This window comes from Molothrus ater, chromosome 10 (genome assembly GCF_012460135.2).
Source record: "Molothrus ater isolate BHLD 08-10-18 breed brown headed cowbird chromosome 10, BPBGC_Mater_1.1, whole genome shotgun sequence".
NCBI lineage: Eukaryota > Metazoa > Chordata > Aves > Passeriformes > Icteridae > Molothrus > Molothrus ater.
This window is the reverse complement of record NC_050487.2, coordinates 24,685,631-24,712,958: the sequence shown is the minus strand read 5'-3', so window position 1 is coordinate 24,712,958 and position 27,328 is coordinate 24,685,631. Positions and strand designations below refer to the sequence as shown.

At 56.7% G+C, this 27,328-nt stretch overlaps 1 protein-coding gene across 1 annotated transcript in view; it reads left to right on the top strand.

Moving 5' to 3' along the window:
• The window catches only part of KCNAB1 (potassium voltage-gated channel subfamily A regulatory beta subunit 1), a 45,344-nt gene that overhangs the window by 8,426 nt on the left and 9,590 nt on the right, over positions 1–27,328 (top strand). Inside the window, exons 2-8 of the mRNA XM_036388821.2 lie at positions 12,830–12,873; positions 20,166–20,203; positions 21,815–21,894; positions 22,707–22,751; positions 23,887–23,931; positions 24,494–24,537; positions 26,864–26,950. Coding sequence (XP_036244714.1) covers positions 12,830–12,873; positions 20,166–20,203; positions 21,815–21,894; positions 22,707–22,751; positions 23,887–23,931; positions 24,494–24,537; positions 26,864–26,950 — 383 coding nt within the window. The remainder of the gene's footprint in view (positions 1–12,829; positions 12,874–20,165; positions 20,204–21,814; positions 21,895–22,706; positions 22,752–23,886; positions 23,932–24,493; positions 24,538–26,863; positions 26,951–27,328) is intronic.

Sequence of the window (27,328 nt, the reverse complement as noted above, 5' to 3'; positions counted from 1 at the left end):
CTGGCCCTGTGCTCCTTCAGGGCTCTGTAACGAGTTTTGGGAGATGTTTATTGGCAAAGCTCTGCCCAGAACAGAAACAATCACTGGGACACGGGGTGTGAGGAGCAGGAGAAGCAGGAAGCTTATGGAAAATAAGGTCCTGAAGCTCCTGGATGCCCCCTTTGAAGTCCTGGTGCCCTGTCCCTGGCAGCTGCTCAAGAGGGAAGCCGGAGCAGGCTTATCCTAGGTTTTGGTTACAAAATTCAGGATTGGTATGAGAGCCTGTGCAGGGCCCACAGCACAGGGGGTGCTGTCAGTGCACAGAGGGTGCAGGGCAGGAGGGCTGGGCTGGGCTCTGGATCTGCCCTCAGAGCTCCTGAGCCACCAGGGAAACGTGCCCTTCATGTAAACAAGCTGCTCTGGAGATATTTTGAGGATGAAGTCATAAAAGTTCTATGGCATACCTATATTTTCCTTTTGGCATTGAATTCACCATAAAAACTGACACAGAAAAGCATCTTCAGCTGTGCTGGCTGGGAAACTGCTGCAGCTGCTTCTCAAGCCATCAAAGCAGCCCACAGTGGGCTGGGTTGGAAGGGCTGCCATGGGCAGGGACACCTCCCACTCTCCCAGCTTGCTCCAAGCCCTGTCCAACGTGGTGATTTTTTCCCAATATTCCATCCATCCCTGCTCTCTGGCCAGGGGAAGCCATTCCCTCCTACCCTGTCCCTCCAGGCCCTTGTTCAGCAATTCTTCGAATCTTTCCAAACATTTATTTTCTCTGTTAAAAACCAAAAGTCCCGTGCAGTAGTTAAAACATAAATTCCATTATTTTCCCCAGTGGTTCCCCTACCTCAGACTGCTTGTTTTTGTAACAACTCCTGCAAATCACCTTTACCTAAATATATTGGTGAGGATAAATTGTCCCTCCAAAGGGGAGTGTCCCCTTCCTGGGCCATCCCTGAGGGTGCTGCTGGATGCCAATGGGATGGAGCTGTGCTGAGAGCCCAGAGTTCCCCTGGGGCTGCTCAGATCCCTTCCCCAGCCCCGGGGTTGTGTCAGAATCAGCCTCTATTGACTACAGAGAAAGTTCCTGGTTCTCACTTCCAGCTGATCACCCACTTCAGCTCGGTGACTGATGCTTCCCACGGTGGGCCAGGGGATGGGGAAGGCAACCCCTGAGAGGCTTTTCCCGGTTTTAGTTTGTCTCTCTGGGTGTGAGGTGGCATGGAAAGGAGGGCAGGTGGCATTTCTGCTTCCAGCCCTGAGGGGTTTGGTGGCTGTGCCCCCTGCACGCAGGCATGACTCGGATGCTGATTTCCAGAACTTGGGATGCAGTCAGCGGGCAGGGCAGGGCGTGTCCCAGGGCTCTGTGTCCATCCCCAGCAGGGCTGGGGACCCCAGGGGACGCTGGGGACAGCAGGGACAGCGATCACCCCTCGCACGGACGGGACGGGATGGAGCTCTCCCTGCTCCCCTTATTTCTGGCAGTAACTCGATTCCATCAAGGGTGTTTTGCACGGATCACGTAATCCCCTCAGCCACCTGAAACCCTGCACTTTAAAAACCTCGCTGCAGAATGACAAAGAGGGTTTTTATCCCTCGCAGCCGGGGTCGGGCCGGTGACAAAGAGCAGCGGGGGCAGTGCCGTGGGCTGGGCTGGGATGGGATGGGATGGGATGGGATGTGCTGGAGTGTGCTGGGATGGGCTCTGGCATGTACTGGAGATGTACTGGAGATGTACTGGGATGGACTGGGATGCGCTGGGATGGGCTGGGATGTGCTGGGATGTGCTGGGATGTGCTGGGATGCGCTGGGATGCGCTGGGATGCGCTGGGCTGGGATGTGCTGGGATGTGCTGGGATGTGCTGGGATGTGCTGGGATGTGCTGGGATGCGCTGGGATGCGCTGGGATGCGCTGCGCTGGGATGTGCTGGGATGTGCTGGGATGCGCTGGGATGTGCTGGGATGCGCTGGGATGCGCTGGGATGCGCTGGGATGCGCTGGGAAGGGCCCTGGGCAGGAGCTGTTCCCATGAAACCCCCACCCCGACATCCCCGGTGGCCCCACAACTCTGGGGGTCCCCGGGCAGCCGGGCACAGCTCTGGGCGGGCTCGGTGGCCGCGGGCTCGGGGCCATCTCCTCTGCCTTATCTACATTTAATGCGTCATCTGCAACTTGTGCGAGCACTGAGCCCAGGGAAGCGCTGGGGAATTGCAGCTGAGGCACCCACCCACACAGCCCGTGGCCCTGAGAGCTGGGAGGGGAGTTGGGAAGTGAGGAGGGAGCCAGGGAACGGGGGCTGGGTGCCCTTCAGGCACCTGCTCGTCCCCTGTGCCATCCGTGCCTGGGCTGGGTGCCCAGCTGGGTGCCCACTGCTCGGGAGCCTCCTCCTGCCTCCCCCAGTGCCTTCCCAGCCCGTCAGCACGGCCCTGTCTTGTCTCTGCAGCTCCTGCACGAGGAGCAGTTCCCTGGTTTGTGTCGCTGACCCAGCCCTGAACATCCCTGTTCTGCCTGCAGCGGGGCCTGTGTGCCAAGGAGGATGCACAGAGGAACACCTGGGATGGGCACGGGCTGGAAGTGCCCCAGGCTGGGCTGGACAGGGCTTGGAGCAGCCTGGGACACTGGAAGGGGTCCCTGCCCCTGGCAGAGTGCAATGGGACAATCGTTAGGGTCCCTCCCGCCCCAAGCCATTCTGGGGTTCTGTGATCCTGCCCTGCCAGCAGGGAGGCAGCGCTGCTCCAGGGGCTCCCCCCTGCACTGCCACTGCAGCACGAGACCCACATCCAGCTCCCTCTCGTTTCTGTAACAGGTAGGAGATCACACAGCAGTGTGCAGAGCAGCAAACACGAGCGCAGTCACTCAGTGCAGGTGTCAGATTGAGTGCCAGAGCAAAGTGAAGGATGCACGTGCTCAAGAAGAGCAGAAATCTGTGTTTTCAGCTTGCACAACTTGGGCCACCTACACTGGTCCAGCTGCTGCAGCTTTGTGTGTTTATCTGTGCTGCTCATCAGTTGGGAACAGAGCTAAAAAATCCCTGAAATTGGTGCTCTGCATAAACATCCAAACTTCATCAAGCCAGAGCAACGCTGTCAGGGATGCACAGGTGGGATTGCTGGGGTGGCTGTGCAGGGCAGGGCTGGGACTGGGTGATCCCTGTGGGTCCCTTCCAGCTCAGGACATTCTGTGATTCTGGTTCTGTGTCTGTGCTGCAGCTTTGTGGCCTGGAGCTGTCCTCACCTCTGTCCACACAGGGAACCTTGCCTGGATGTGGTGCCTTGCTCTGGGCGCACAAAGGTGCCAGGGCCACGGGCTGCTGTGGGGAGGAGGTGGCACTGTGGGGATGAGGTGATGCTGTGGGGGACTGGTGGCACTGTGGGGACAGGTGGCACTGTGGGGATGAGGTGGCACTGTGGGCACAGGTGGTACTGCGGGGATCAAGGTGGCACTGTGGGGATGAGGTGGCACTGTGGGGACAGGTGGCACTGTGGGGATCAAGGTGGCACTGTGGGGTTGAGGTGGCACTGCAGGCACAGGTGGCACTGTGGGGACAGGAGGGCCCCTCTCAGCTGGGCTGTCTCCGTGGATGGGACGGGGCAGTTTGGGTCCTGTTGGGGTGAGACAGGTCCCATTTAGGAGCAGGGGATATTTCCAAGGCACAAGCAGGCAGCTGGGCTGTGCCAGAGCAAGCAAAGCTGCCCAGCAGGGTTTGCTCCACCCCACCCTTTTTATTTTGCATTATTGACGGCTTTAACCCCATCCTCGCCGAACCCAGCAGTGAGCGCTTTCTGCAGCACCCCCAGAGCAGTGGGAACGCTGTGCTTTGTCCCTGCCCGGGGTGCTCATCACCCCCATCCGTGCAGCAGAGGGGTTTGCAGTCCCGGGCCAGCCCAGAGCTCGGGGTTTGCAGTCCCGGGCCAGCCCAGAGCTGTGGCTCCATCACTGCAGTCCCGGGCCAGCCCAGAGCTCGGGGTTTGCAATCCCAAGGCAAAACTCAGGGTTTGCAGTCCCGGGCCAGCCCAGAGCTGTGGCTCCATCACTGCAATCCCGGGCCAGCCCAGAGCTGTGGCTCCATCACTGCAATCCCGGGCCAGCCCAGAGCTCGGGGTTTGCAGTCCCGGGCCAGCCCAGAGCTGTGGCTCCATCACTGCAGTCCCGGGCCAGCCCAGAGCTCGGGGTTTGCAATCCCAGGCCAGCCCAGAGCTGCTGCTCTGTCGCTGCAATCCCCGCGGCACGGGTGGCAGTCCAGGCGAGCTGCTGTGTGCCTTGGGAAGTGTTTTGTTCCCGACGTGACACAGAAAGCTTTATTTGCCTCTCCTGCCACCCACGGCACGCAGAGACAAGCTCCTGCCACCGGAGCCCGGCCCGGGGACAGCTGCTGACGGCCCGAGAGCCGCAGGGCTTTGGGAGCCAAGGGAGCGGAGGAAAGGAAAGCAGGAAAGCACCCCAGTTAATTAACGGCGACAATTAGCACCTCCGTGGGGCCCAGCCTCGGCTCCCTGCGAGCCTGACTCCTGTGGATGGTGACAAATGGATGTACCCGAGGTGTCAGCACCTGCTGAGCATCTTCCAGGACGTGCAGGGAGAGCGACTTTAGACACAGGCAGTGATGGGACACGGGGGAACAGTTGAAACGAAAGGAGGGGAGATTTAAATTAGATGCTGGGGAGAAATTCTTTGCTCAGAGGGTGGGGAAGCCCTGGCACAGGCTGCCCAGAGAAATTGGCAGTGCCCAAGGCCAGGCTGGACACTGGGGCTGGGAGCACCCGGGACAGTGGAAGGTGTCCCTGCCATGGCAGGGGTGGCACTGGAGGGGATTTAAGGTCCCTCCAACCCAAACCATTCTGGCATTCTGTTATTTTCCCCTGCAGGAGCCAGGGATGGAGCTGGGGTCAAGGCCAAGCCAGGTGTCATCATTGTCCCCACTCCACAGGTGACAAATGAGGGACACCAGACAAGCTGCAGCGGGAGAGGGAGTGGGGAGGGTCTCTGCTTTCATCAGGATTTGGTGTCTCTTGAAACAGTCTCTTTTTTCAGGGAATAAATTACATATTTTATTCATTTTCTGCACAGAAAGGAGCGGTTCTGGAGCCCTGATGGGGATGTTTCTAAGCAACGTTGTTTTCCCACCACCAGCGTCAGGAGCAGTGACTTTTTTACTGTTTTTTTTTTTCATGTTTTTGTAGCAATAAGACAAACTCTGTGCAGTTTATATCAGGAAAGCTGTGCCATGACTTCCCCAGTTTGGCTGTATCCCCCACCTGCAAGGGGGTGTGTGAGGGGTCCCCTGGGGGTCACCTGCCCCCGGGTTCCTGTGATGGGACCATCCCCTCAGGTTTTATTTTGGTAGAGTTTGGCTGCTGTGGGCACAGGCACAGACACAGGGCAATGAAACCAGGCTTGGAAGGAGCCAAAAGCAGCTTTATGTGAATTCTGTGGAGCTCTCCCAAGCCTGGAGGTTCTTCTGTGGGTGTGGACTCAGAAATGTTTTAGTCATTGTATGTGTTATTGCAGAGATTTTATTTAAAACTTCTGGTTTTGCATAGGGGGAAAAGCCTCTCCTTTTCTGTCTCATTTCTGATAGACGGGTGGGTGAATAAATGGGAGATGGGTGGATGGATTAATAGATAGATAGAAAGAAGGGGGGATGGATGGATAGATAAATCAATAGATGGATGAATGGATAGGAAGGAAGGAAGGAAGGAAGGAAGGAAGGAAGGAAGGAAGGAAGGAAGGAAGGAAGGAAGGTGGATGAATGGATAGATAAATCAATGGATGGATGGATGGATGGATGGATACACAGATAAACAAGCAGCTAGGATGGTTATTCTGATCCCTTCCAGCTGGGAATGCTGCAGGGGAAGGGAAGGTTTGGGCTGATTTGGGTGGTGTTAATTGGACAGGCCAAACCCAAACTGTCCCTGCTCCAAACAGTGAAGGGAAGCAAATCCCCACCTGGGAATGTGTTGTGCTGTAATTGCTCTGTCCCTGAAGGACACAGGAACCGTTGTAGGTTAACGAGGTAATTAAGCAGCACAAGTGTCTCAGGCCATAAATCTCTGCCAGGGAAGGGGGTGGGTGTTGGTTGTGTGCCTGTGTGGGGTTTGTGCTGCTGCTCCAGCTCTGTGTGCCCTGCAGGAGCTGGGCTGATGCACGGTGGGTGTGGCACATGGGTGGGGAGGCTTTCCCGAGGAGGGGGAATTCGGAGATGGATGGTGAGAGTTTCCTGAGGAGGGGAATTGGGAGATGGATGGTGAGGCATCCCAAGGAGGGGAATTGGGAGATGGATGGTGAAGGTTTCCAAGGAGGGGAATTGGGAGATGGGTGGTGAGAGTTTCCGAGGAAGGGAATTGGGAGATGGGTGGTGAGGGTTTCCCAAGGAGGGGAATTGGAGATGGATGGTGAGGGTTTCCTGAGGAGGGGAATTGGAGATGGATGGTCAGGCATCCCAAGGAGGGGAATTGGAGATGGATGGTGAGGGTTTCCCAAGGAGGGGAATTGGGAGATGAGTGGTGAAGGTTTCCCAAGGAAGGGAATTGGGAGATGGGTGGTGAGAGTTTCCGAGGAAGGGAATTGGGAGATGGATGGTGAGGGTTTCTCAAGGAGGGGAATTGGGAGATGGATGGTGAGAGTTTCCTGAGGAAGGGAATTGGGAGATGGGTGGTGAGGGTTTCCTGAGGAAGGGAATTGGGAGATGGGTGGTGAGGGTTTCCCAAGGAGGGGAATTGGAGATGGATGGTGAGGGTTTCCCAAGGAAGGGAATTGGAGATGGGTGGTGAGGCATCCCAAGGAGGTGAATTGGAGATGGATGGTGAGGGTTTCCCAAGGAGGGGAATTGGAGATGGGTGGTGAGGGTTTCCCAAGGAGGGGAATTGGAGATGGGTGGTGAGGGTTTCCCGAGGAAGGGAATTGGGAGATGGGTGGTGAGGGTTTCCTGAGGAAGGGAACTGGGAGATGGGTGGTGAGGGTTTCCTGAGGAAGGGAACTGGGAGATGGGTGGTGAGGGTTTCCCAAGGAGGGGAATTGGAGATGGATGGTGAGGGTTTCCCAAGGAAGGGAATTGGAGATGGGTGGTGAGGCATCCCAAGGAGGGGAATTGGAGATGGATGGTGAGGCATCCCAAGGAGGGGAATTGGAGATGGATGGTGAGGCATCCCAAGGAGGGGACTTGCCCTTCCCTGCTGCTGGCTGAGGGGTTTGCCTGGGGCTGGGCTGTGTTTGGGAGGATGGAGGTGGCTCTGCAGGGACAGGGACAGCCCCTGGCGCTCCTCCCAGCTCCCCCAGCCATTGCAGAGCACTCGGTGCCCCTGCTGGGCTCTCACCATTCCCCTGCTCCAGAGTTAATTACAGCCCCACAATTACAATTGTTTTCTGTGGCACGGGTGCTTTGCAGGGATGTTTCACCCCTGATTTCTCTCTTTTCTCTGGCTGAAGAGCCTCTTGGCTGTGTCCCCTCTGCAGTGCCCGTGTTCCCTGCAGGGCTCTGCTGTCCCTGTGGCCTCAGCAGTGGGTGGTCACACAGATGTCACCACGCTGGGTTTTTCTCCTAAAGCCTCAATCTGTCTGCCAGAGCTGAGCCTCCTCCTCCCACAGCCCTGCTCTCCAGTTCTCCTTTCTCCTGGCTCCCCAGGATCCTGTGCCTGCTCCCCTGGGAGCTCTCTGCTCCGGGCTCATACCACATCTCTATGTACATATATACATTACAATTCCTTTCGTTCTCCTTCAGCGCTGCCTGCCCACTCAGCACTTGCCCTTCCCAGGGAATAATTCCGCTCCAAACTCCCATGAAAAGCATGAAGGAGGCATGGGGTGAGGGAAAGGCACAAGGAGGCCTGGGAATTTTCCATGTCACGCTCAGTCCTCGCTGCTGCCCTGTGCTGAGGGAGGTTTAGGCTGGGCACTGCTGGTTTAAGGCAGGATTCTGTGCAGCATCCACTTCCCAGGAGCAAGGGAGGGTGAAACCAAATCCCAGGGGATTTTTCCTTGTAATGTGGCCCTGGTTGAAGATTGGATTATGTGTGTAATGTTGACTTCAGTTAAAAGACTCTTGGAAACCTGTGATATTTCCCCCTGTCTTTTTGCTGTCAGGTTTTATCCCAGATACCTCTGTGCTGCTGCAGGATGTTAGTTCTCCCTTTCCCTTTGTGCCACATTTGACTTTCTGATGTTGACCCTCAGGGCTCCTGAAGCCACAAATGGTCACCTTGCCCTTTGGTGTGCATGTTGGACCCTGGTGCTTTCTTTGGCCACAGAATGGGCCCCCCCTCACCCAGCACTCCCGACTGGGTGCATCTCTGTAGGATTTTCTTGGTTTTGCCCATCATCTCCTCGCAGTTAGGTGGCTGACAAGCAAAATGATGGCTTTTCCCCCAGATTTGAGGAGCTGGAGGGTTTTGCAGCTCAGGGCTGGATCTGGTGCCTCTGTGTCCTGCACAGGGTGGTGTCAGCCCCTGAGCCCCCTGCATTTAACAAAACAATTAACTTGGGCTTTTCCAGCTCTAAAGCAGAGCCAAAGTGTCTGTTCTGAGCAGCATTTCTGCAGTGTGGGGAGGGCTGGGGTGGCTTTGGGCTGTGGTGTTTCTGTGGGGGCCAGCTGTGGTCCCCACGGGGGCTGAGGAGCTGTGTGTGTGCTGGGACTGAGTCACAGGCAGGGTGGGTCAGAGCCTGCGAGCCCAGATGTGATCCCTGCTGCCAGCGAGGGCTCTGCCCTCTGCTGCAGCCTGGCCAGGGCTCTCCAGGTCTCTGTGCAGCTGGAATGGCCCCTCCAGCTGCAGAGCTGGTGCCCACCTGGGGCAAAACCCTGAGCTCATCCCAGGGAACAAGAAACCCCAGCAGGCAGTGGGCATGGAGGCCCTGCTGTGGGTGAGGATGAGGAAGGAGCAGCATGACTGGCATTGTCCCTGGCAGAGGGGGTGACCAGCCCTGGGGCTGTGCCACCCTGGGGATCCTGTCAGCAGGGAGGTGCCACCCGGGCTGGGCTCACAGCTCCTCACCAGCCTTTTCCCTGCCTGGCACCTGCCTCTGTGGGCTTGGCACAGCTCCTGGGGATGCTGCCCTGGCTCCCTGCAGGGCTCCTGCCCAGCCTGCCAGGATCCCTCAGGGGTGAGGAAAAGCCTAATCCAGGGAGATGCCAGCCCTGCTGGGTGCCCCGGGGCGTTTCCAGCAGCGTGCCAGGCTCCAGGCTGTGTTTGCTGTGACTCAGAGCTGGCTCTGCTCGCCAGGCTGTGCTGCAGGGACCTGCTGCCAGCCCAGGCTGCTGCTGGGCAGGGAAATGGCACCCTTGGGTGCTGCCAGCACAGCAGGGCCCGGCTGAACCGGGCCTGGGGGAGCGGAGGGGCCCAGCTGAACCGGGCCTGGGGGAGCGGAGGGGCCCGGTTGAACCGGGCCTGGGGGAGCGGAGGGGCCCGGTTGAACCGGGCCTGGGGGAGCGGAGGGGCCCGGTTGAACCGGGCCTGGGGGAGCGGAGGGGCCCGGTTGAACCGGGCCTGGGGGAGCGGAGGGGCCCGGTTAAACCGGGCCTGGGGGAGCGGAGGGGCCCGGTTAAACTGGGCCTGGGGAGCAGGGCTCTGGGGGGCTGAGGTCCCCTTGTCCTTGGCTGTCCCCTGGTCAGTGCCAGGTACCAGCACAGCCATTGTGCTCACCTGTCCCAAGGCTGCTCCCTGGGGAAGGAGGCTGGAAAGGCTTGAAGTGAAGTTAAAATGCATCTTAGAGCTACAAACAGCAGAAGGCCTGGGGTGTCCCTTCTCTCCCCAGAATAAAGCATTGCCCTGAGAGGCTCTGTGGGCTGAGGTGGTTGCAGCTGTCCTGCCTTGGAGGTTTTGGTGGCCTCAGGAGGTTTGTACAGCTCCACTGAGGGCACCGAGAGGGGCTGTGCCATGCTCTGCCCCAAAACCTCTCCTTGCTGCCCCTTTCCCTGCCCCATCCCCCTGTGAGGCCTCTGCAGGGCCAGGCTTGGCTCAGCTGGAGCCCAGCTTTGGGCAGCACAGCAGCGTGATGCTGCTTGGCTTTGGGCTCTGGCTTTAAAAGAACTCCAAGCTGAGGTGCTGAGCACCTCCAGGCCTGGCTTGTGGTGCAAATTTGGGGTTAAGGCAAGGAAAAGGAGGCAGTTCCAGCCTGGGGGTGGGAGCAGGGTGGCTGCAGGGCTGGGGCCCAGCACAGATAAACCCTGTGCTCTCTGTGTGCTGGGCACTGATCTGTGGCAGCAGAGCCATCACAAAGCACAGGGGGCTCTCGGCAGCAGCAGCACGATGGCTGTGCTAATGGAAAACAGGAGAGGATGGATCAGAGCTGACTTTCAATCAGCTGCTTTGGCCAGGCAAACTGATCCTCAGAGACCAGAGGCTCCTGCTTTGTCCTCTCTAATAGCTGCTCTCTCACAGAGAGGAATTACTTCCCAATATTCCACTAACCCACTATTCCCACTAATGGGAAGCCATTCCCTCTTCTCCAGCTCTCCTGGAGCCCCTTGAGCCCAGCAGCTCCAGGTGAGCACCCTGAGCTCACTGGCACAGGCACCCAGCAGCTTCCCAGGAGGATGCTCAGCTGTGCACAGCCAGAGCAGATGGTCCTGATGGGCTGGGATTTGTTCCCATCCCCATTCCCAGCACCTCCCAGGCCCTGCACCCAGCACAGCCACCCTCGGGGAGCTGTGGGGCTGCTGCCAGTTCAGCTGCAGGCATGGAGCTGCCTCATTGTCCCCGAGCCCAGAATAAGTGCAAGGCAAGCACAAAGAGCTTTTACTGCCCCGTTACTTGGAGACAGCCCATTGATTGTACTTGGCAATTGTGCAGCTTCAGGCACGTGTCTGTGTGTCTGTCTGTCTGTCTGTCTGCTCTATCTCCATCTGCATCCTCCTGGCTGCTGCAGAACGGGTGTAGATGGAGATATATGTGAGTATTTGCGTGGTGGGTTTGTGTGGGTTTGTTTCTTCTGCTTTGGGAGGCAGAGGAGAAGCAGGTCTTGAATGACAAATTCCTGCCCTGCAGGAGGAACCAGGGCTGGGCTCAGTGAGCTCTTACACAGCCCCAGGGCTGGGGCCAGTTCCCCCAGTGTGACCAGCTCCCTGTGCTGCTGGGGCCTCTCTGCACACCTGGGGGTGTCTCCAGGCTGGCCCATGGGCTCAGCAATCCCCCTGCCCAGCACCTCCCAGCTCCCTTTGCACAGGGACCTGGCCCTGCGGGGATTTGGCATTTCCAGCATCAATTTCCCAAATATCCGGGTCAGGTGTGTGCTGAGCAAATGGCAGAGCTCTGGAAATCCAAACACAGCATTTCTGCCCGCATTTGTTGGCTGGGCAGGCTCCTCACAGAGCTGGGTGTTGCTCCCTGGAGCAAACCTGGTGTGTTTTACCCCAAAAGCTGCCTGGAGGGGGAGGGAGCAGCCCTGGCGTGGTGGCACAGGGGAGCTGTGGGGAAGGACAGGACCATCACTGGGGGCTGGGCTGATCCCACTGCCAGGGGTGGTGAGTCCTGTAAATGCAGGGAAACAGCTCAGAAATGCACTCACACTGTGTGTTCCTACAAATGGACTTATCTAGGGATATATACAGGGGTGTATGGAGAGGATCTGCGTTTGCACATAGGTACTGGGAATATCTCTGTGTGTAAATATAAAAAGGGGTTTATATAAAGGGTGTGCCCATGGATATAGAGATTTAAAGGGTATATGTGGGTATTTCCATAAAAGGTTACACATAAAGGATCTGTATATGCATAGAGCTGAAGGGCATGTGTGCAAAGAGGGTATGTAAAATATATATATATATATATGTGCAAATATATATAAAGGGTGCATGTGTAGATGTGTATTTATATTTATGTGGAGAGAGGAGTTCATGGCTGAGCTGTGCCCACAGACTTTGAACAGCAAAGATCAGGTTGGTGAGAAATAGGATTAAAAACCTATAAAATAATTGGAAGCTGTGAGGGAATGAGCAGCAGCACTTGACTCCAAGGGGTGTTTTGGGGTGGGTGGTCTGTGTCCAGAAGGAATGCAGAAATCCCCATCCCATGGGTCTGGGAGTGTGGGATTCCTGCCCTCAGTGCTGCAGCTCTGGGGCTTTGCCTTTGAACCTCCCAAGGGTTCCAGACGTGCTGGGGAGGATGGGGAGGATTTGTGCTGCTGGTGGGCAGGCTCCAGCTGTGTTTGCACTCAAAAGATGGGAAAAAAAAAAAAAAAAAGAAAAGGGAAAAAAGGAAGGAAAACTAGAAAAGGAATAAAGAAGAAAAAATAGAACACACAGACAAAAAAAGAGGTCAGTGCCTGCCCTAGCTGTGCTGTGAGCCTGGGGGCTCATGGGGCTGGAGATGTAGCTGCAGCTTTTCAAACAGACCTGCAGGTCAGGTTCCTGTGTCTCCCAGCAGCTGAAATCCCCATTAGCAGCACTGAATTTTGGGTGCAGCAGTGTGTTAAGGGGTTCTGGAGTGGTGGGAGGGTGGGCAGTCCTGCCCCAGGGTCGGGCTGGTGCTGGGCTGGTCCTCCTGCCACCCCAGGATGCTCCTCAGAGAAATGGTGCTGTAGGAATGAAAACCTGAACCAGCCAGGAAATCCAGTGTGGAAAATGGGACGGGCTGGAAGCACAGGTCACAGCCTGGCTGTGCTGTCCAAGGGCTGGAAGGGTTTGGGTTTATTGGCAGCCCTGAGCACTCAGGGAGGAGGAGGAGGATGGCAGCACATCCACCCTTCCCCAGCCTGGGTGCCCACCATGGGAGATGTGCCCCTTTTGGAGGAAAACCCACCTTTGGGCAAAAGCTGTGGCTTGTCCCCTCCAGCTGCTGGCTCTCCATGGGGTTATGTTGTGTGTCCCTCAAGGGCTGAACTGCAGTCTCTAATTATTTTCTTTTCCTTCCAGAAACCTTGGCAAGTCTGGGCTGAGAGTGTCATGCCTGGGGTTGGGTGAGTACCTCTGGCCTCTGTGCTCGGCCCTCTGGGGGAGCTGTGGGAGGGTTTGTGCTGTAAAACCCTGGGGTGTGCCCAGTCCCAGGGAGGAGCAGCCTGCAGGGATCCCGTGGAGTGTCCCCAGGAGCCCCGAGGGCCAGGGCCAGCCTGGGCTGGGACAGAGCTCAGTGTCCTCCCATGGATCCCATCCCATCCCATCCCATGGATCCAATCCCATCCCATGGAGTGTCCCCAGGAGCCCCGAGGGCCAGGGCCAGCCTGGGCTGGGGCAGAGCTCAGTGTCCTCCCATGGATCCCATCCTATCCCATGGATCCCATCCCATCCCATGGATCCCATTCCATCCCATGGAGTGTCCCCAGGAGCCCCAAGGGCCAGGGCCAGCCTGGGCAGGGGCAGAGCTCAGTGTCCTCCCATGGATCCCATCCCATCCCATGGATCCAATCCCATCCCATGGAGTGTCCCCAGGAACCCCAAGGGCCAGCCTGGGCTGGGGCAGACCTCAGACCCATCCCATGGATCCCATCCCATCCCATCCCTTGGATCCCATCCCATCCCATGGAGTGTCCCCAGGAGCCCCGAGGGCCAGCCTGGGCTGGGGCAGAGCTGTGTCCCATCCCATCCCTTGGATCCCATCCCATCCCATGGAGTGTCCCCAGGAACCCCAAGGGCCAGCCTGGGCTGGGGCAGAGCTCAGTGTCCTCCCATGGATCCCATCCCATCCCATGGATCCCATCCCATCCCATGGATCCCATCCCATCCCATGGAGTGTCCCCAGGAGCCCTGAGGGCCAGGGCCAGCCTGGGCTGGGGCAGAGCTGTGTCCCATCCCTTGGATCCCATCCCATCCCATGGAGTGTCCCCAGGAACCCCAAGGGCCGGCCTGGGCTGGGGCAGAGCTCAGTCCCATCCCATGGATCCCATCCCATCCCATGGAGTGTCCCCAGGAACCCCAAGGGCCAGCCTGGGCTGGGGCAGAGCTCAGTCCCATCCCATGGATCCCATCCCATCCCTTGGATCCCATCCCATCCCATGGAGTGTCCCCAGGAGCTCCAGGGGCCAGCCTGGGCTAGGGCAGAGCTCTGTCCCCTCCCATGGCTGCCATGCCCTGTGTGCCCTGTTTTCCCCTGGCTCCAGAGCCCACAATTCCACACCAATGGTTCATCCCCCACCCCGTGTGCTGTTTCCTGGGGAAGGGCTCTGCTCAGCTCCTGCTGCCTTTACTCAGAGCAATGCTCTGAAGTGCAGCCCCTGGACACAGACTGAGCTGTGATGGACACCCAGCCCTGCAGGAGGAGGAGCAGGGTGAGCTGTGCTCTGAGCTCCTCCCGCAGTGCCAGGCTGGGCACCAGGACCCTGCAGCAGCCCAGGGATGGGGGCTCTGCCCCAGCACAGCCCCTCCAGCCCTGTTCCTGCTGCCTGGGGGTCACAGTGCTCTGCAGGGAGGTGAAGGCACCACCTCAGGTTCCCTAAAGAATGGCTGAGAAAGGTAGCAGCGGGCCCAGGCTGAGTGTGAATTGATCAAATTGTGCAGTTTGATGGCACGTTTTGGTTTGTTGCTACCTAGGCAGAGCATGTGGAGGGAAATCAGGTTCAAGTCAGGTTGAAATCAGTGTGCAGTGGTTGGAGTGGATGCTGGCCACAGGAGGAGGGGTGCAGAGCAGGAGGGAGAGCCTCCCCTGGAGCCCTGGGGTTCAGAGCAGCCCCAGCACCAGGCTCAGCTTCAGAATGATCAGTGCCTCAGGCCTGGGGGGTTTAGCAATGCTCCATCAACACCACAATAGCAGGGCTTAATCAGTTGACTAATTTAACATTTATAAAGTGACTCAAAGGATTTGCTATAAGCACAACAGGCGCTTAATTATGAATCTAAGCTAATTACCAATCTAAGATGGCAAGGTTCATTCTACACTTACTCAGAGTATTTAAATCAATTGATGTACCCACAGATCCAAGGAGTCTGCAGCAAGCTTTAAACCTGTGAAACACTTCAGGGAAACACTGCTGTCTGTAGACTCACAACCTATGGCATGCTTGGCTTTAGTCATCAGGAAATTTCCATCCTGGGTGCAATTTGGCTTGGGAGTTACTGGAATTTTCTTTGAGAAGTCCAGTTATAATAATAATATTATTATTTAACAATTCTATTATTATTATTAGGTCAGAGCAACCTGGTCTAGTGGGCAATGTCCCTGCCCAACAGAGGGGTGGAATGGGATGGGCTTTAAGGCCCTTCCAGCCCAAACCATTCCATGATTCTGTGATTATTCTGCTCAGGCTGTTCAGACAGAAAATAAGGCCTTGGGGCCGTTTTTTGGAAACCAGGAGTGTGGTAGAGCACAAGCTGTGAGAGCAGAGGGAGTTTGGGGTAAGTTCCAGGGGTCACCTGCCCAGGTGAGCATTGCCAGGGTGAGGAGGTGCTGCTGCCTTGGGGCAGGTGAGGACCTGGGGGGCTCTGCCTGATCACCCCTGCCAGGGATCCTCCCAGGGCAGCTCTCAGCCCTTTGGGATCGGGGCTCACACTGGAGGGAATTGTGAAAGTCACCCTGTAGCACAAGTGGGACAAGCAGGGCCCGTTCTGCCAAGAGCTCTTCTGGTTAAAATAGCCTCAGCCTTGGAAGGGACTCGTCTGGTCTGTGCAGAGGCTTTATTTATCAGTTTTATTTACCAGCCTCACAGCTTCCCCAGGTGCTGCTGCTGTGGTGGAGGAGAAAGCCACGGGAAGGAAGCAGCAGCAGGAAAAGAAAAAAAAAAAGCAAAAACAGTTTTGCAGAGCTTTTCTTTGATTTCAAGTGGAACTGCAGCAGCATCTAAATATACTGAGCCTTTGTGAGTGCAGCTGTGCAGGGGCTGGGGGGGCTGCTGGGCACCTCCTCCTGCTCCAGCACAGGGAGCCCTGGGCCCCTGCCCTGTGCAGGGAGAGAAGGGGAGCTGGGAGCCTGAAATCCAGAATTCCACATTCCCTGGGGTGGGCAGGTGTTCCTCCTGCTGCACAGCACCTTTTCTTTTGGCTGCTTGGGTTGGGTTGGAGGGAACTTAAAGCTCATCCTGGTCTCTCCCTGCCATGGCAGAGACACCTCCCACTGTCCCAGGGGCTCCCAGCCCCAGTGTCCAGCCTGGCCTTGGGCACTGCCAGGGATCCAGGGGCAGCCCCAGCTGTGCCAGGCTTCCCACCCTGCCAGGGAAGGATTTCTCCCCAATATCTGATCCAAATCTCCTCTCTTTCAGTTTAAAACCCTCCCCCTTGTCCCTCCTGCCCCTCTGCACATCCTCTGCTCCCACCTCTGCTTTATCTGACTTTCCTAAATGCCTTCTCTCTTGCAGCTCCCCAAAAGATAAATGTGTTTCCCTATGTTCTCTGCAGCATGACAATCGAATTTAGGGCTCACTGAAGTTTCTGAAGGCTCAGCAGTCTTCCTCAAAAGCCTTGCAAAATCCCAGCAAGGTGGGAGTGTGCTTCATCCTGCGGGATGGGAAGTGCAGGAGAAGGTGAAGGGGGACAGAGATCCGAGGTGGGCAGGGACCCTTTGGTGGCACCCTGCTCCTCCTGGCTCAGGGGAACGAGGGAGGGCCCTGAGCCCCTCAGAGCAGAGCTGAGCATCATTCCTGGGGCACTGAGCTCCCGTGGAGCTGGGCCTGCTCAGCCAGGCTGAGCTTCCCTGGGAACAGCCCAGTGCTGGGTCCTGCTCCTGCCCGGGCTGAGCTTTGCCCTCCTGCCTGGCTGAGTCTGGGCTGAGCTTTGCCCTCCTGCCTGGCTGAGTTTGGGCTGAGCTTTGCCCTCCTGCCTGGCTGAGTTTGGGCTGAGCTTTGCCCTCCTGCCTGGCTGAGTTTGGGCTGAGCTTTGCCCTCCTGCCTGGCTGAGTTTGCTCCAGGTGAGCCTTTCAGGGACCTGCCAGCCTGGCCCTGGGCTGCTGCCAGGCTCTTTGCTTGGTGCTGGATCCAAAATGTGCTTGTGATTCCAGGGAAAGCCAGGCCATGGTTTTCATCTGTGCAGCTCAGGGGGACCCTGCCTGTGGGCTCCTGCAGGTTTTGAGAAAACCTTGACCTCCAGAGAGGGGATGGGCCCTGGCTGCAGGGAAAGGAGCAGGGCAAAGCTGCCATCCCAGTCCCATGGACAGAAGGTGACAGCTGGCTGCAGAAATGGTGTTTTGTGAGCCCAGAGGGGGCAGACAGACAGGTGCTGCTGTCCCCTTGGTGCTTGCTCTGGGGTGAGGTTTGGCACAGGCACCGTCCCTGCCAGCAGCAGCAGGGGCTGGGGCTCAGCCCTGCTCCTGCACAGGTGACACTGGGGCTGTGACACTGCTCAGGTGGGCTCTGCTTTGGCACCACGCCCTGCTGGGCTGCAGTGGGAGCCAAGGCTGGGCCTTGGGCAGGAATTCACCTTGAGGGTGAGGAAATCCACTTGGAAAACCTTTCTAGGCAGGAGGGAGGAAGGTGATGGGCAAGGGGCAGTGGTGGAATTCTGTCTGCCCTGGGGCAGGGGATGCCTTTCCAAACCATGAGCTGGGCTGGGTGAGAGAGAGACACTCACTTGGACAGGGGAAAGGAGCAATTTAAAAAAATATATGTCTTTCTCCAGAATATTTTTCTTCCCAAATGAGTGTGTTGGCTGAGGTTGTGAATCATCCTTGGCTGTTGTTTGAAATGCCAAATGCTCCTTGTTGTTTTTTTTGCCTTTTTTAATGTGCAGAGGGAGGGGAGCAGCCTGTGCCTCTGCCTGGATGGGGGTGCCTTCCCTGCTCCTGGAGCAGAGCCCTCCGCTTCCCCAGCTCACCCTGCTGAGCCCAAACTCACATCCCTGCCTGGTCTTTGTGATAATAATGGGGGGAAACCCCCTTGGAATCCCCACCCGTGTGCTCCTGCTGGTGCTGCTGTGCCCAGCTGGGGCTGGGGGGCTCAGGCAGGGCTGCCCAGCAGCACAGACATTTATTCCTTGCATTTCAGGGGCTTTCAGGTGCCTGTTGTTCTGATTCGAGCTCTCCCTGTGCCCCGAGCACATTGTCACTCAGTGGGATGTGCTTTGTGTCACAAGGTGGATTCTGAGAGGATGTGCACTCTGTGGGGAGGATGAATAATCCTCTTCCTTCTCACCTGTGCACCTGTGTGCTGCTTATGCAAAAGGGAAAAAAAAATCACTTTGAGATAAACAGTCTCAACCCATTTTTTGGTACAAACACATTTTAATGTATTCCTGTAAAAATAACACCTCTGAAGCTTTAACATGGAAATCAGGCTTCATTTGGTTATTTTTTTATCTGCATGAAGAAGCTTAAAGATAAAATGAAAACAGGTTTCAGTTTTATCTTTGTTGTGCAGGACCAGAGCATTTAAACTCCAATAATCAGAGAAAATACCTCTCCTGAGCTCTGTAGCCAGCAAGGTGCAGCAGGGGTACTCCTGTCCCATTATTGTTGTCCTTACAGAGCTAAAGAAAATATAAAATTAGCCAGAAAATGTGTGCTCTTTGCTCATTTGTTTAGTTTCCATTTCATCTCTGTTCTGTGGCAAACTCGGCTTTTCCAGCTCGGGTTGTTCTGCAGGAAGTCAGGAGTTGCAGTTTGAACTCACACTTTGTGCATCTTTAAATAGCTTTATTTGCACTGAGAGAAACCTGACGTATTAAAAAAATTCAGATTGGCCTTTTTCTGAGGGAAAGGGAGCGAGCTGCTGCTGCCAGAGATGAGGAGGGGCTGTGTTCTGAGCAGGGCTGATCAAAGCCACCCCAGCCCTTCCACCCCTGCTCGGGGTTCATGTCCTGGCACCCAGGGACCCCATCCCTCTTTGATGAGGGTCTGGGAGCAGCTTTTGCATCTTCTCAAGTGCAGGCAGGCAGGGGAGCTGCAATTCCTGTCCCTTGGCAGCATCAGAGCTCAGCCCTGGCCCTGCAGTCCCCGTCCTGCTCCATCCCTGCGTCTCAGGTGCGGTGGGAGGGGGTCCCCCAGTGCCACCCTGCCCTGGCAGGGGCACCTCCCACTGCTCCAGCCCTGTGCAGCCTGGCCTGGGACACCTCAGGGCTGGGGAAATCTCCCTGGGTTTCCCAGCTGAGCCCCTCTGTCAGTCAGAGCTCTCAGTTCTGGGCAGTTGTGAGGCCACGTGAGCTCTGCCCCATCCATCCAGAGAATGGCTGAGTTTGGCCTCTGGGGTTCTGCGGGGCTCTGCAGGGGTGAGGAGGGGCTGTGCTGGGCTCAGAGGGACCTTGGGCCAGGCTGGCAGGAGGCCCAGGGCTGCTGGCACAGCCTGCAGAGCCCAGGGCAGCAGGGGTGTCTGGGCACCTGTGACCTGCTGCTTGCCCAGCTCCCCGCGGCCTCAGCCCGCTGCCTGGGGAGAGCTGTATTCCTAAAAGGAGTACATGCATGCAAAATCTAGATACAGAAACCCTGTTCCTATGGGAATTCCTTGGGGTTGGACCAGCTGACCTTTAAAGGTCCCTTCCAACCCAAACTGATTTATGATCTGGTTAAATCCACATGCTGCTTCCACCATTTTTTTAAATTATTTTTTTTTATTAAGCAATGATCATAAAGAGATAATGCCCCAAGTTTTCCTAATAATAGACCAGAGTCAGCAACGGAGCCTAAACTGCAGCAGCTTTAGGAGCCAGCCTAGGGAAGGCAGTGCCCTTGGGCTGGGCTGGCACTGCACATTGGCTTCATGGAAAAGCTCCCAGGGAAAAGTCACTTTGGGTTGGAAATCTTTCCTGTCAGAAGAAATATTTCTCTTTTTAATGTCTTTTTTTTTTTTTTTTTTTTTTAATTCTAATTTTGACTTTCAGGATGCTAAATGCTGAAGTACATATTTAAGGAGAGTTTCATTCCTCAAATGATGTGCGGTGGCAGCATCACAGATTTTTTCCAATTTGTCAAATTGAAGCTTTGGAAAATGATTTCTGACTTGGAAAGGGCTTCAGATTTCAGGGCCTGGAAGGGTCCCAGGCCAGCTTGGACAGGGCTGGGAACACCCTGGGACAGTGGGAGGTGTCCCTGCCATGGCAGGGGTGGCACTGGATGGATTTTGAGGTCACTCCAACCCAAACCATCCCATGATTCGAATCCAGCTCTGTGTCTTGGCACCACAGCATCCCCTGGGTGCTGCCCTGGGCAGCTGCCTGTGCCAGTCCCACCTGGGAGCAGGTGCCCTGTCCTGCCTGGCTGCAGGAGCTCTCTCGGGGCTGCACCCCCCCTGAGCCAGCTCACCCCATCTAAAACCCATTTAATCCCAAAGGGAATTCTGGTGAAGTCTCATTTTTGATGTGGAAACCCTCTTGCAGTAACAGATGATTTTGCTTTTTCCAGGGACCTGGGTCACATTTGGAGGTCAGATCTCAGATGAGGTGAGTGCATGGAACAAACCACACTCTGGGGGGGGAGGGGTTAATTTCATTTTTAAATTAAATTGTGGCTCCTGGAGCCTTCCTGCATGGAGAGACAGCAGGGAGTCACTACACAGAGCTCTGCCACAAGCCCCTGATGAGCCTGACCTTTCCAGAGATGGACTCTCACAAGCCCCATCCACCCCTCAGGGCCATCTCCTGTCCTGTGCTGTCCCCAGCAATGTCCCCTCCTTCCCCTGGGCTCCTGCAGTGGAGTTGGGAACTATTTTTGTGTGTGGACATAATGGACAACAGTCCTAAATACAGCCATGGCTGGCCTTACCAAGGTGATTTATCTTTGACATAATAAGTTGAAACAGCTGCAAACAAGCTCAGGTTTGCCCCGTGCTTTTCCCTGGAGCAGATGGCTCCTGATGCAGGGAATCACCCCCGGAGCCTGGGCTGCATGTGGGCTCCTCTGCAGCCCAGGTGTCACAGATGTGAGCGCCCAGGGCCAGCAGCTGCCTGCCCCTGGGACGTGGAACAACCCCAAAACAACTCTGGCGTGAGGAAAAGAGCCCAGGGGCCTCCATTCCAAGGGATTTTCCTTTAAATTCACTCCATCTGTCAGGGTGTCACTGCTTCTCCGGGTGATCCCCCGGCTTTGGTCCCGGTGGCTCCCCCGGCTTTGGTCCCGGTGGCTCCCCCGGCTTTGGTCCCGGTGGCTCCCCCGGTTTTGGTCCCGTGGATCCCCGGCTTTGGTCCCATGGATCCCCCATCTTTGGTCCCATGGATCCCCCATCTTTGGTCCCATGGATCCCCATCTTTGGTCCCATGGCTCCCCCGGCTTTGGTCCCGGTGGCTCCCCCGGCTTTGGTCCCATGGATCCCCGGCTTTGGTCCCATGGCTCCCCCGGCTTTGGTCCCATGGATCCCCCGGCTTTGGTCCCATGGATCCCCGGCTTTGGTCCCATGGATCCCCCGGCTTTGGTCCCGGTGGCTGCCCCGGCTTTGGTCCCATGTCATGGCACTGTGGGATGATGACCAGTCAGGTGGTGCTCAGTCAAGGCCAGTTTTGATGTCCACTTTGCTCTCTGGTCTTCCTGCCCCCCTTGCTCACCATAATTCCGTGCAAAGCAGGACAAATTCCGTGGAAAATGGGGACAGAAGCACAGCCCTGTCCTTGGGGCTGCCCTCCTCGGGATGCTGAGCCTGAGCCTTCATCCTCCCGGGGGCAGCAGGAGCCCCAGGACTCCTCTGGGCTCCACAAATGACCCTCAGGCATTTCCCCACCCCACGGCATCTCTGGGGAGCTGCAGGAAGGCTGGCAGGCAGCCAGAGGAATGTTAACCCCCCAAATTCTGTGTTAAACCCTGCAGAGCATCTCCTGTAGCCCTGTTCAATTCCTGGCTGCCTTCCTGGTGGGAAGCTCCTGCGGGAGGAGGGGAGTTCCTGCCGGGCTGGCTCCGGGGGGAGTTGGTGTAAATCCGTGTTTTGGTGTCCCTCAATCCCTCCCTGGTGCCCTGCCGAGGGTGTTCCTGGGCAGGGGCCGTCACAGCCCGGCTGGGCTTGTCCCGCTGTGGGGCTTTCCCTGCTGGGTGTGGTGTCACCCGCTGTCCCCCGTGCTCCCCAGGTGGCCGAGCAGCTGATGACCATCGCCTACGAGAGCGGCGTGAACCTCTTCGACACGGCCGAGGTGTACGCGGCCGGCAAGTGAGTGCCCGGGGGCAGGGTGTGCCCGGAAAGGGCTGGGACAGAGCCACAGCTGGGCAGGTGTGCCCGGAAAGGGCTGGGACAGAGCCACACCTGGGCAGGTGTGCCCGGAAAGGGCTGGGACAGAGCCACACCTGGGCAGGTGTGCCCGGAAAGGGCTGGGACAGAGCCACAGCTGGGCAGGTGTGCCCGGAAAGGGCTGGGACAGAGCCACAGCTGGGCAGGTGTGCCCAGAAGGGCTGGCAGAGCTGCACCTGCCTTCCCTGGGCTCTGGCCATGCTTGGAAAGCCTCTTTGTCCCTGAGTGGGACGGGAGAACCTTTGTATTTGGGGTACCCGTCAAAGAAACCCAGATAATTTACCTGAAGCCTCTTGTACCCAGCAAAGGCTGGAGAGCACCACCAGTGTTGGCACAGGGAGAGAAACCCCCTGAACAAATGGGAGATCACTGTGGATCCCAGTGCTGCTGGGTGCCTGGGGCTGGGACAGATCCCGGCAGGAATCCCGGGGGGAGCCACTCTGGCTGCTCTCTGAGCCACCGTGGGGTGGGGGACACCACCCGTGCTAAATGGGCCTGGGGTGACCAACAGGGCTCCCAGCTGGGCTGGGACAGCGTGTCCTGCTGAGGGACCAGCCCAGCCCCAGGCACCAGGGGCCTGGGAAGGGGCACCGGGGGACAAGAGGCTCTGTGCTGGATGGATCTGTCCCAGCTCGGGGTCACTGTCACCAGGGGAGGGCAGGGCAGCTGCAGCCAGGCTGGCTGGGGGCACTGAGCATCCCCTGCCCCCCTCACACCGGGCTCTTCCTGCACAGGGCCGAGGTGATCCTGGGCAACATCCTGAAGAAGAAGGGCTGGAGGTACAGTATGGCACTCCCTCTGACTTGGGGGATTTCCCTCCTTGGCTGCCCTGGTCCCACAGGAGCAGCCACACCTCCCCTGGGATTTGGGGTATCCCACCCCTCGGGGCTGTCCATGCCCTCCTGGGTGGGAGGGTGGCTGTGGTACCTCATGCCTGCTGGGGTAAGGGATGCAGAGCCCTGCCAGCCCGGGAGGGGCTGACACCTCGTTTAAAGGATGCACATTAGCATATCTTGTGGGTTTTAAGGGGTTTGCATAATCCTCAAAGGCCTCCCCTGTGTGTGTCCTAGGCAGGTTCAGCTGAAGGGGGCTCTAGCAGGGCTCTCTCCACACCCAGCCTAGGGGATTAGAGGGGTGAGCGATTACTTGGTAAGAAATACTCTGGGTGATGTGGAGGAAATAAAATGAAGTCCAATAAAAGCTGGGGAAATTGTGTTGTACATGTCTGGTTATGCAGCAAGGTAGCTGGAGGATGATAAATCTTTGATTTAATATGGTGTAGAGTTTACAGATTAATTCAGATGTCTCACACTGGAGTTTAACAGCTCTGGGAGTGCTGCCTGGCAGTGAGAGGCACAGGGCAGGATGGCAGGAGGGAACAGCACTGAAGCCCCTGGAGAGAGGGCTGGGTGCTGCTTACTCAGTGATTACAAATGTCTGGGGGTTTTGGTCACCTCACTTGGATTCCATTTGGTTTCTATCCCAATGTCCAATCCAAACTTCCCCTGACTTCATTCCATTTCCTCGTGCCCTGACTGTTTATGGGCATATTTTACCAAAACACCTCCTTCACTTTCCATCTTCTGAAGGAGCTAAAGCCTGGATTCCTGTGCAGCTTACCCCACTGGAGAGAGACAATGCCCTGAGCACAGTGGTGCCATTCCCTGAGGCACCTGGTGATTCCTGGGGTCTCCCTGTCTGCCAGAGTTCCATTTGCAGGGAATTCCCCCCAAACCAACACTGGAGTCAGTCTCCTCAACATTTCACAGCTGCTCTTGGCTGTTTGAGCATCCCCAGCAGAAACCCTGCACCCAGGTTTTACAAGTTGCTGATGGGCAGCATCTACATTGTTGCTGTTGTTATTATTATTATTATTTTAAAGAAATTATATTAACTTTCCTGTTCTTTTTGCAGGAGGTCCAGTTTGGTGATAACCACAAAGCTGTACTGGGGTGGCAAGTAAGTGTGACAGTCACTTGTCCTGGGCTTTGCTGGCCCAGCCCTGCAGCCAGGGGAGGTTAATGGCACCTGGGGTGCTTTGCTGCTGTCATTGCATTTCTGTTTATTTTACCAAGTGTTTTAAGGAGTTGGAGTTTCTCACCTGGAGAGGAGGAACTCCAGGGAGAGCTCAGGGCCTGAAGGGGCTCCAGGAGAGCTGCAGAGGGACTGGGGACAAGGATGGAGGGACAGGAGCCAGGGAATGGCTCCCAGTGCCAGAGGGCAGGGATGGGTGGGAGATTGGGAATTGGGAATTCCTGGCTGGGATGGGATTCCCAGAGCAGCTGGGGCTGCCCCTGGATCCCTGGCAGTGCCCAAGGCCAGGCTGGACACTGGGGCTGGAGCACCTGGGACAGTGGGAGGTGTCCCTGCCATGGCTGGGGTGGGATGGATGGGATTTAAGGTCCCTCCCAGCCCAATCAGTCTGGGATTCTGTAACTTTGGGGATGTTTAAATCAGAGCACAGCTCAGTGCTCCCAGGCTCTTGGCACCTCTCCCAGCTGTTGCTGTTTTTCCCTTGCAGAGCAGAGACAGAGCGAGGCCTTTCCAGGAAACACATCATAGAAGGTACCTGGGCTGGGCTGGGGCTGGGGCTGCCCTGCTGGGCTCTGTGCACCTGATCCCAGTGCTCTCAAACAGCTGGGGCTGTTTGATCCCACTGCCCCTGTGCCAGTCCCAATTCAGAGCAGTTCCCAAACTCATCCTGAAATGTCCAAAATGCACCCAAGGATTGTTTTGGCTCCCCTCAGAAAGTGTCAGTGAATGGACTGCACTGGCAGCCCCCTCACTCCCTGGGGCCTGCTGGCTTTGGGGAGCTCTCTGCACACCCCAGCCCTTCCCCATGGGGCCAGACGTGGCCAGGGGTGCCTGGGCTGCCTTTGGAGCTGGGAGGGATGAGGATGAGGATGTGGCATGATGTCAGCCTGCAGAAATAGCCTCTGGAGGGCTGCCAGGCCCCAGCTGGCACAGCTGAGCTCTGCTCCTGGTGCTGCTGCTCCTCAAGGGCTCTGTTCTGCTGCTCCTTCCCTCACACTCCATCCCCTCCTGGGGTTCCTGACCCCAATCCCTGCTCCCCTCTGGGGTTCCTGCTCCCAATCCCTGCTCCCCATCCCATCCTGGGGTTCCTGACCCCAGTCCCTGCTCCCCATCCCCTTTCCCTGCAACTCTGCCTTGTCCCTGTGGCTGTGTCCCTGCAGGGAGGGGACAGCAGGAACTCTGTGTTGTGTTTGTCCACAGCAAAGCCTTGGCTGTGTGTGCTGGGCTGGACCCAGAGCTGGCTCTGCGGGCTCAGCTCACAGCACAGGGAGAGCAGTGCCAGGAACAGAACCGTGCCTGGGGACCTGAGGGTCACCTCCTGTGACATTGTCCCTGTGCGAGGAGCCAGCCTGGGCTCTGGAGCAGGAGCATCCTGCCGCTCCTGGGCAGGGGAATGCTGTGGAGGGGCATTGCAGGGCAGTGCCAGCCCCCAGCAGGGCAGTGCCGGCCCCAGGGGAGGATTTCTGCCCCAGCTCCCTGGCTGTGTGCCCCATTTGTGCCTCCTGCCCAGGGGATGTGCAGAACCCGCTGCTGGGGCTCAGGGATGGCATCCTCTGGGCACAGCTCCTCCTTTCTGTGCTGCACACCTGGGAAATGGGAGCCCCAGGGCAGTGCCCGGCTCAGGTGGGATGGGTGGGGTCAGCAGCCCCTGCCTGGGGTGCAGCTTTGGCTCCCTCCATCCTCCTCCTTCCTGCTCCTGGCAAGTTTTATCCAGAATTCCCTGCAGAGTTTGATCTTGGAGTGTTTGCAGGATCCTGGGACTTGCCCAGTAAGGTAATGCTGGAGAAAGCTTTTCTTGTAGCAACATTTTGTTGGATTTTCATCTGAATAAGCTTCAGTGAGGCGGTGGCACTGAAGGAGCTCAGGGAGGTGGCAGATGTGTCACAGGCACTCCAGACCCATCCTTTCCCATTTCTTGTGGAGCTGCTTCATGAAATGACAGAAAAGCACTGGCAGGAGTTGGAATAATTTCACAGAACACCCAGCAAACAGCGTTAAGGTCAATGAGAGATATTTTATATTTTTATATATTTTTATATATATATATATATATCTGTGTGCGTGAGAGAGAGAAGAGGATTTTGAACAGTTATTTTCTACAAATCTTCCCAAGAACAAAATGTTTTTATGAATGTTCATGAAGAATGAGTCAAAATAGAGCAGGCTGGAAATGTTTGCTGAATTTTGAGCTGGATAAAATGCCCATCCTCTGCTCGCCCTCTCTCATACACTCATACATGGATATATAAATATATCTGCAGGGTTTGATGCCATCTCCCATCAGATCCTCACAGGAAGGCTCTGAAAACCTGGACATTTATGGACTGAGCTGCAGAGGGCTGGGGCTTGCTGTGCCCAGGTCCCTGTGCAGCGTGGGTGGGCACAGCTCACCTGGCAGGTTGATGCTTTACCTGCTGCCCATGGCCATCCCCTGCCCTCTGGGGCTGCAGCCCTGCAGTGTCCCCTGGCCTCAGGAGCTGGGGCTGGAGCAGGAGAGGCTCTGTGGCACAATGCAGACTGGATTCCCTGCAGGGCGCTGAAGCAGGGCCTCTGCCAGGCTGACAGGGACAGCTCTGTAACCAGGGCTGGTCAGCACGAACCCTGGAGCTCTGAATAAAGCACATTCCTGGGCAAGGAGGGGCTCTCTGTGGGGCCACACTGGTGCTTTCCTCTCCAGATGGCTGCAGGGACGTGGGACAGCATCATTCAGCACCCCTCTGTGTGTATCTCTATAAATGTGTGCCTATATAAAAATACATGTATTTAAACACAGCCAGCTGTGTCTGATCCCGTTTTGGGTCTGTTCCCTGCCTCCCTCTGACCCTGCCTGTCCTTGTCTCTGCTCTCCCATGCCCAGGGCTGAAGGCTTCTCTCCAGAGGCTGCAGCTGGAATATGTGGACGTGGTCTTTGCCAACCGGCCGGACAACAACACCCCCATGGAAGGTTGGTGGGAGCTGCACTGCGAAGGGTTAACCCTCAGTGCCTGCTCTGGCCTAAGGGCTGGCACTGAGGAGGGCAGGAAAGGCAATTTGTAATCAGTTGTTCAGGTGGGGCAGTTTAAATGTGAAATATCTCATTGTGGTAGCCAGGTCCATGGAAGGGGTCCCTGCCCATGGCAGAGGGCTGGAATTAAGTGTCCTTTAAGGTCCCTCCCAACCTATTTAGGGTTTCTATGTCTACCCTGCCATGACGTGAATTTGTGTATTTTGGAAGGAAATGGAAGTTTCCTTTCTGTCCCAGGAGTGGCTTCAATGTTTGGAGTATTTCCTTTCCCAGTTCCTTCAGACAAAGAGGATTTGTGGCTGGATTTGAGGCAGGTGT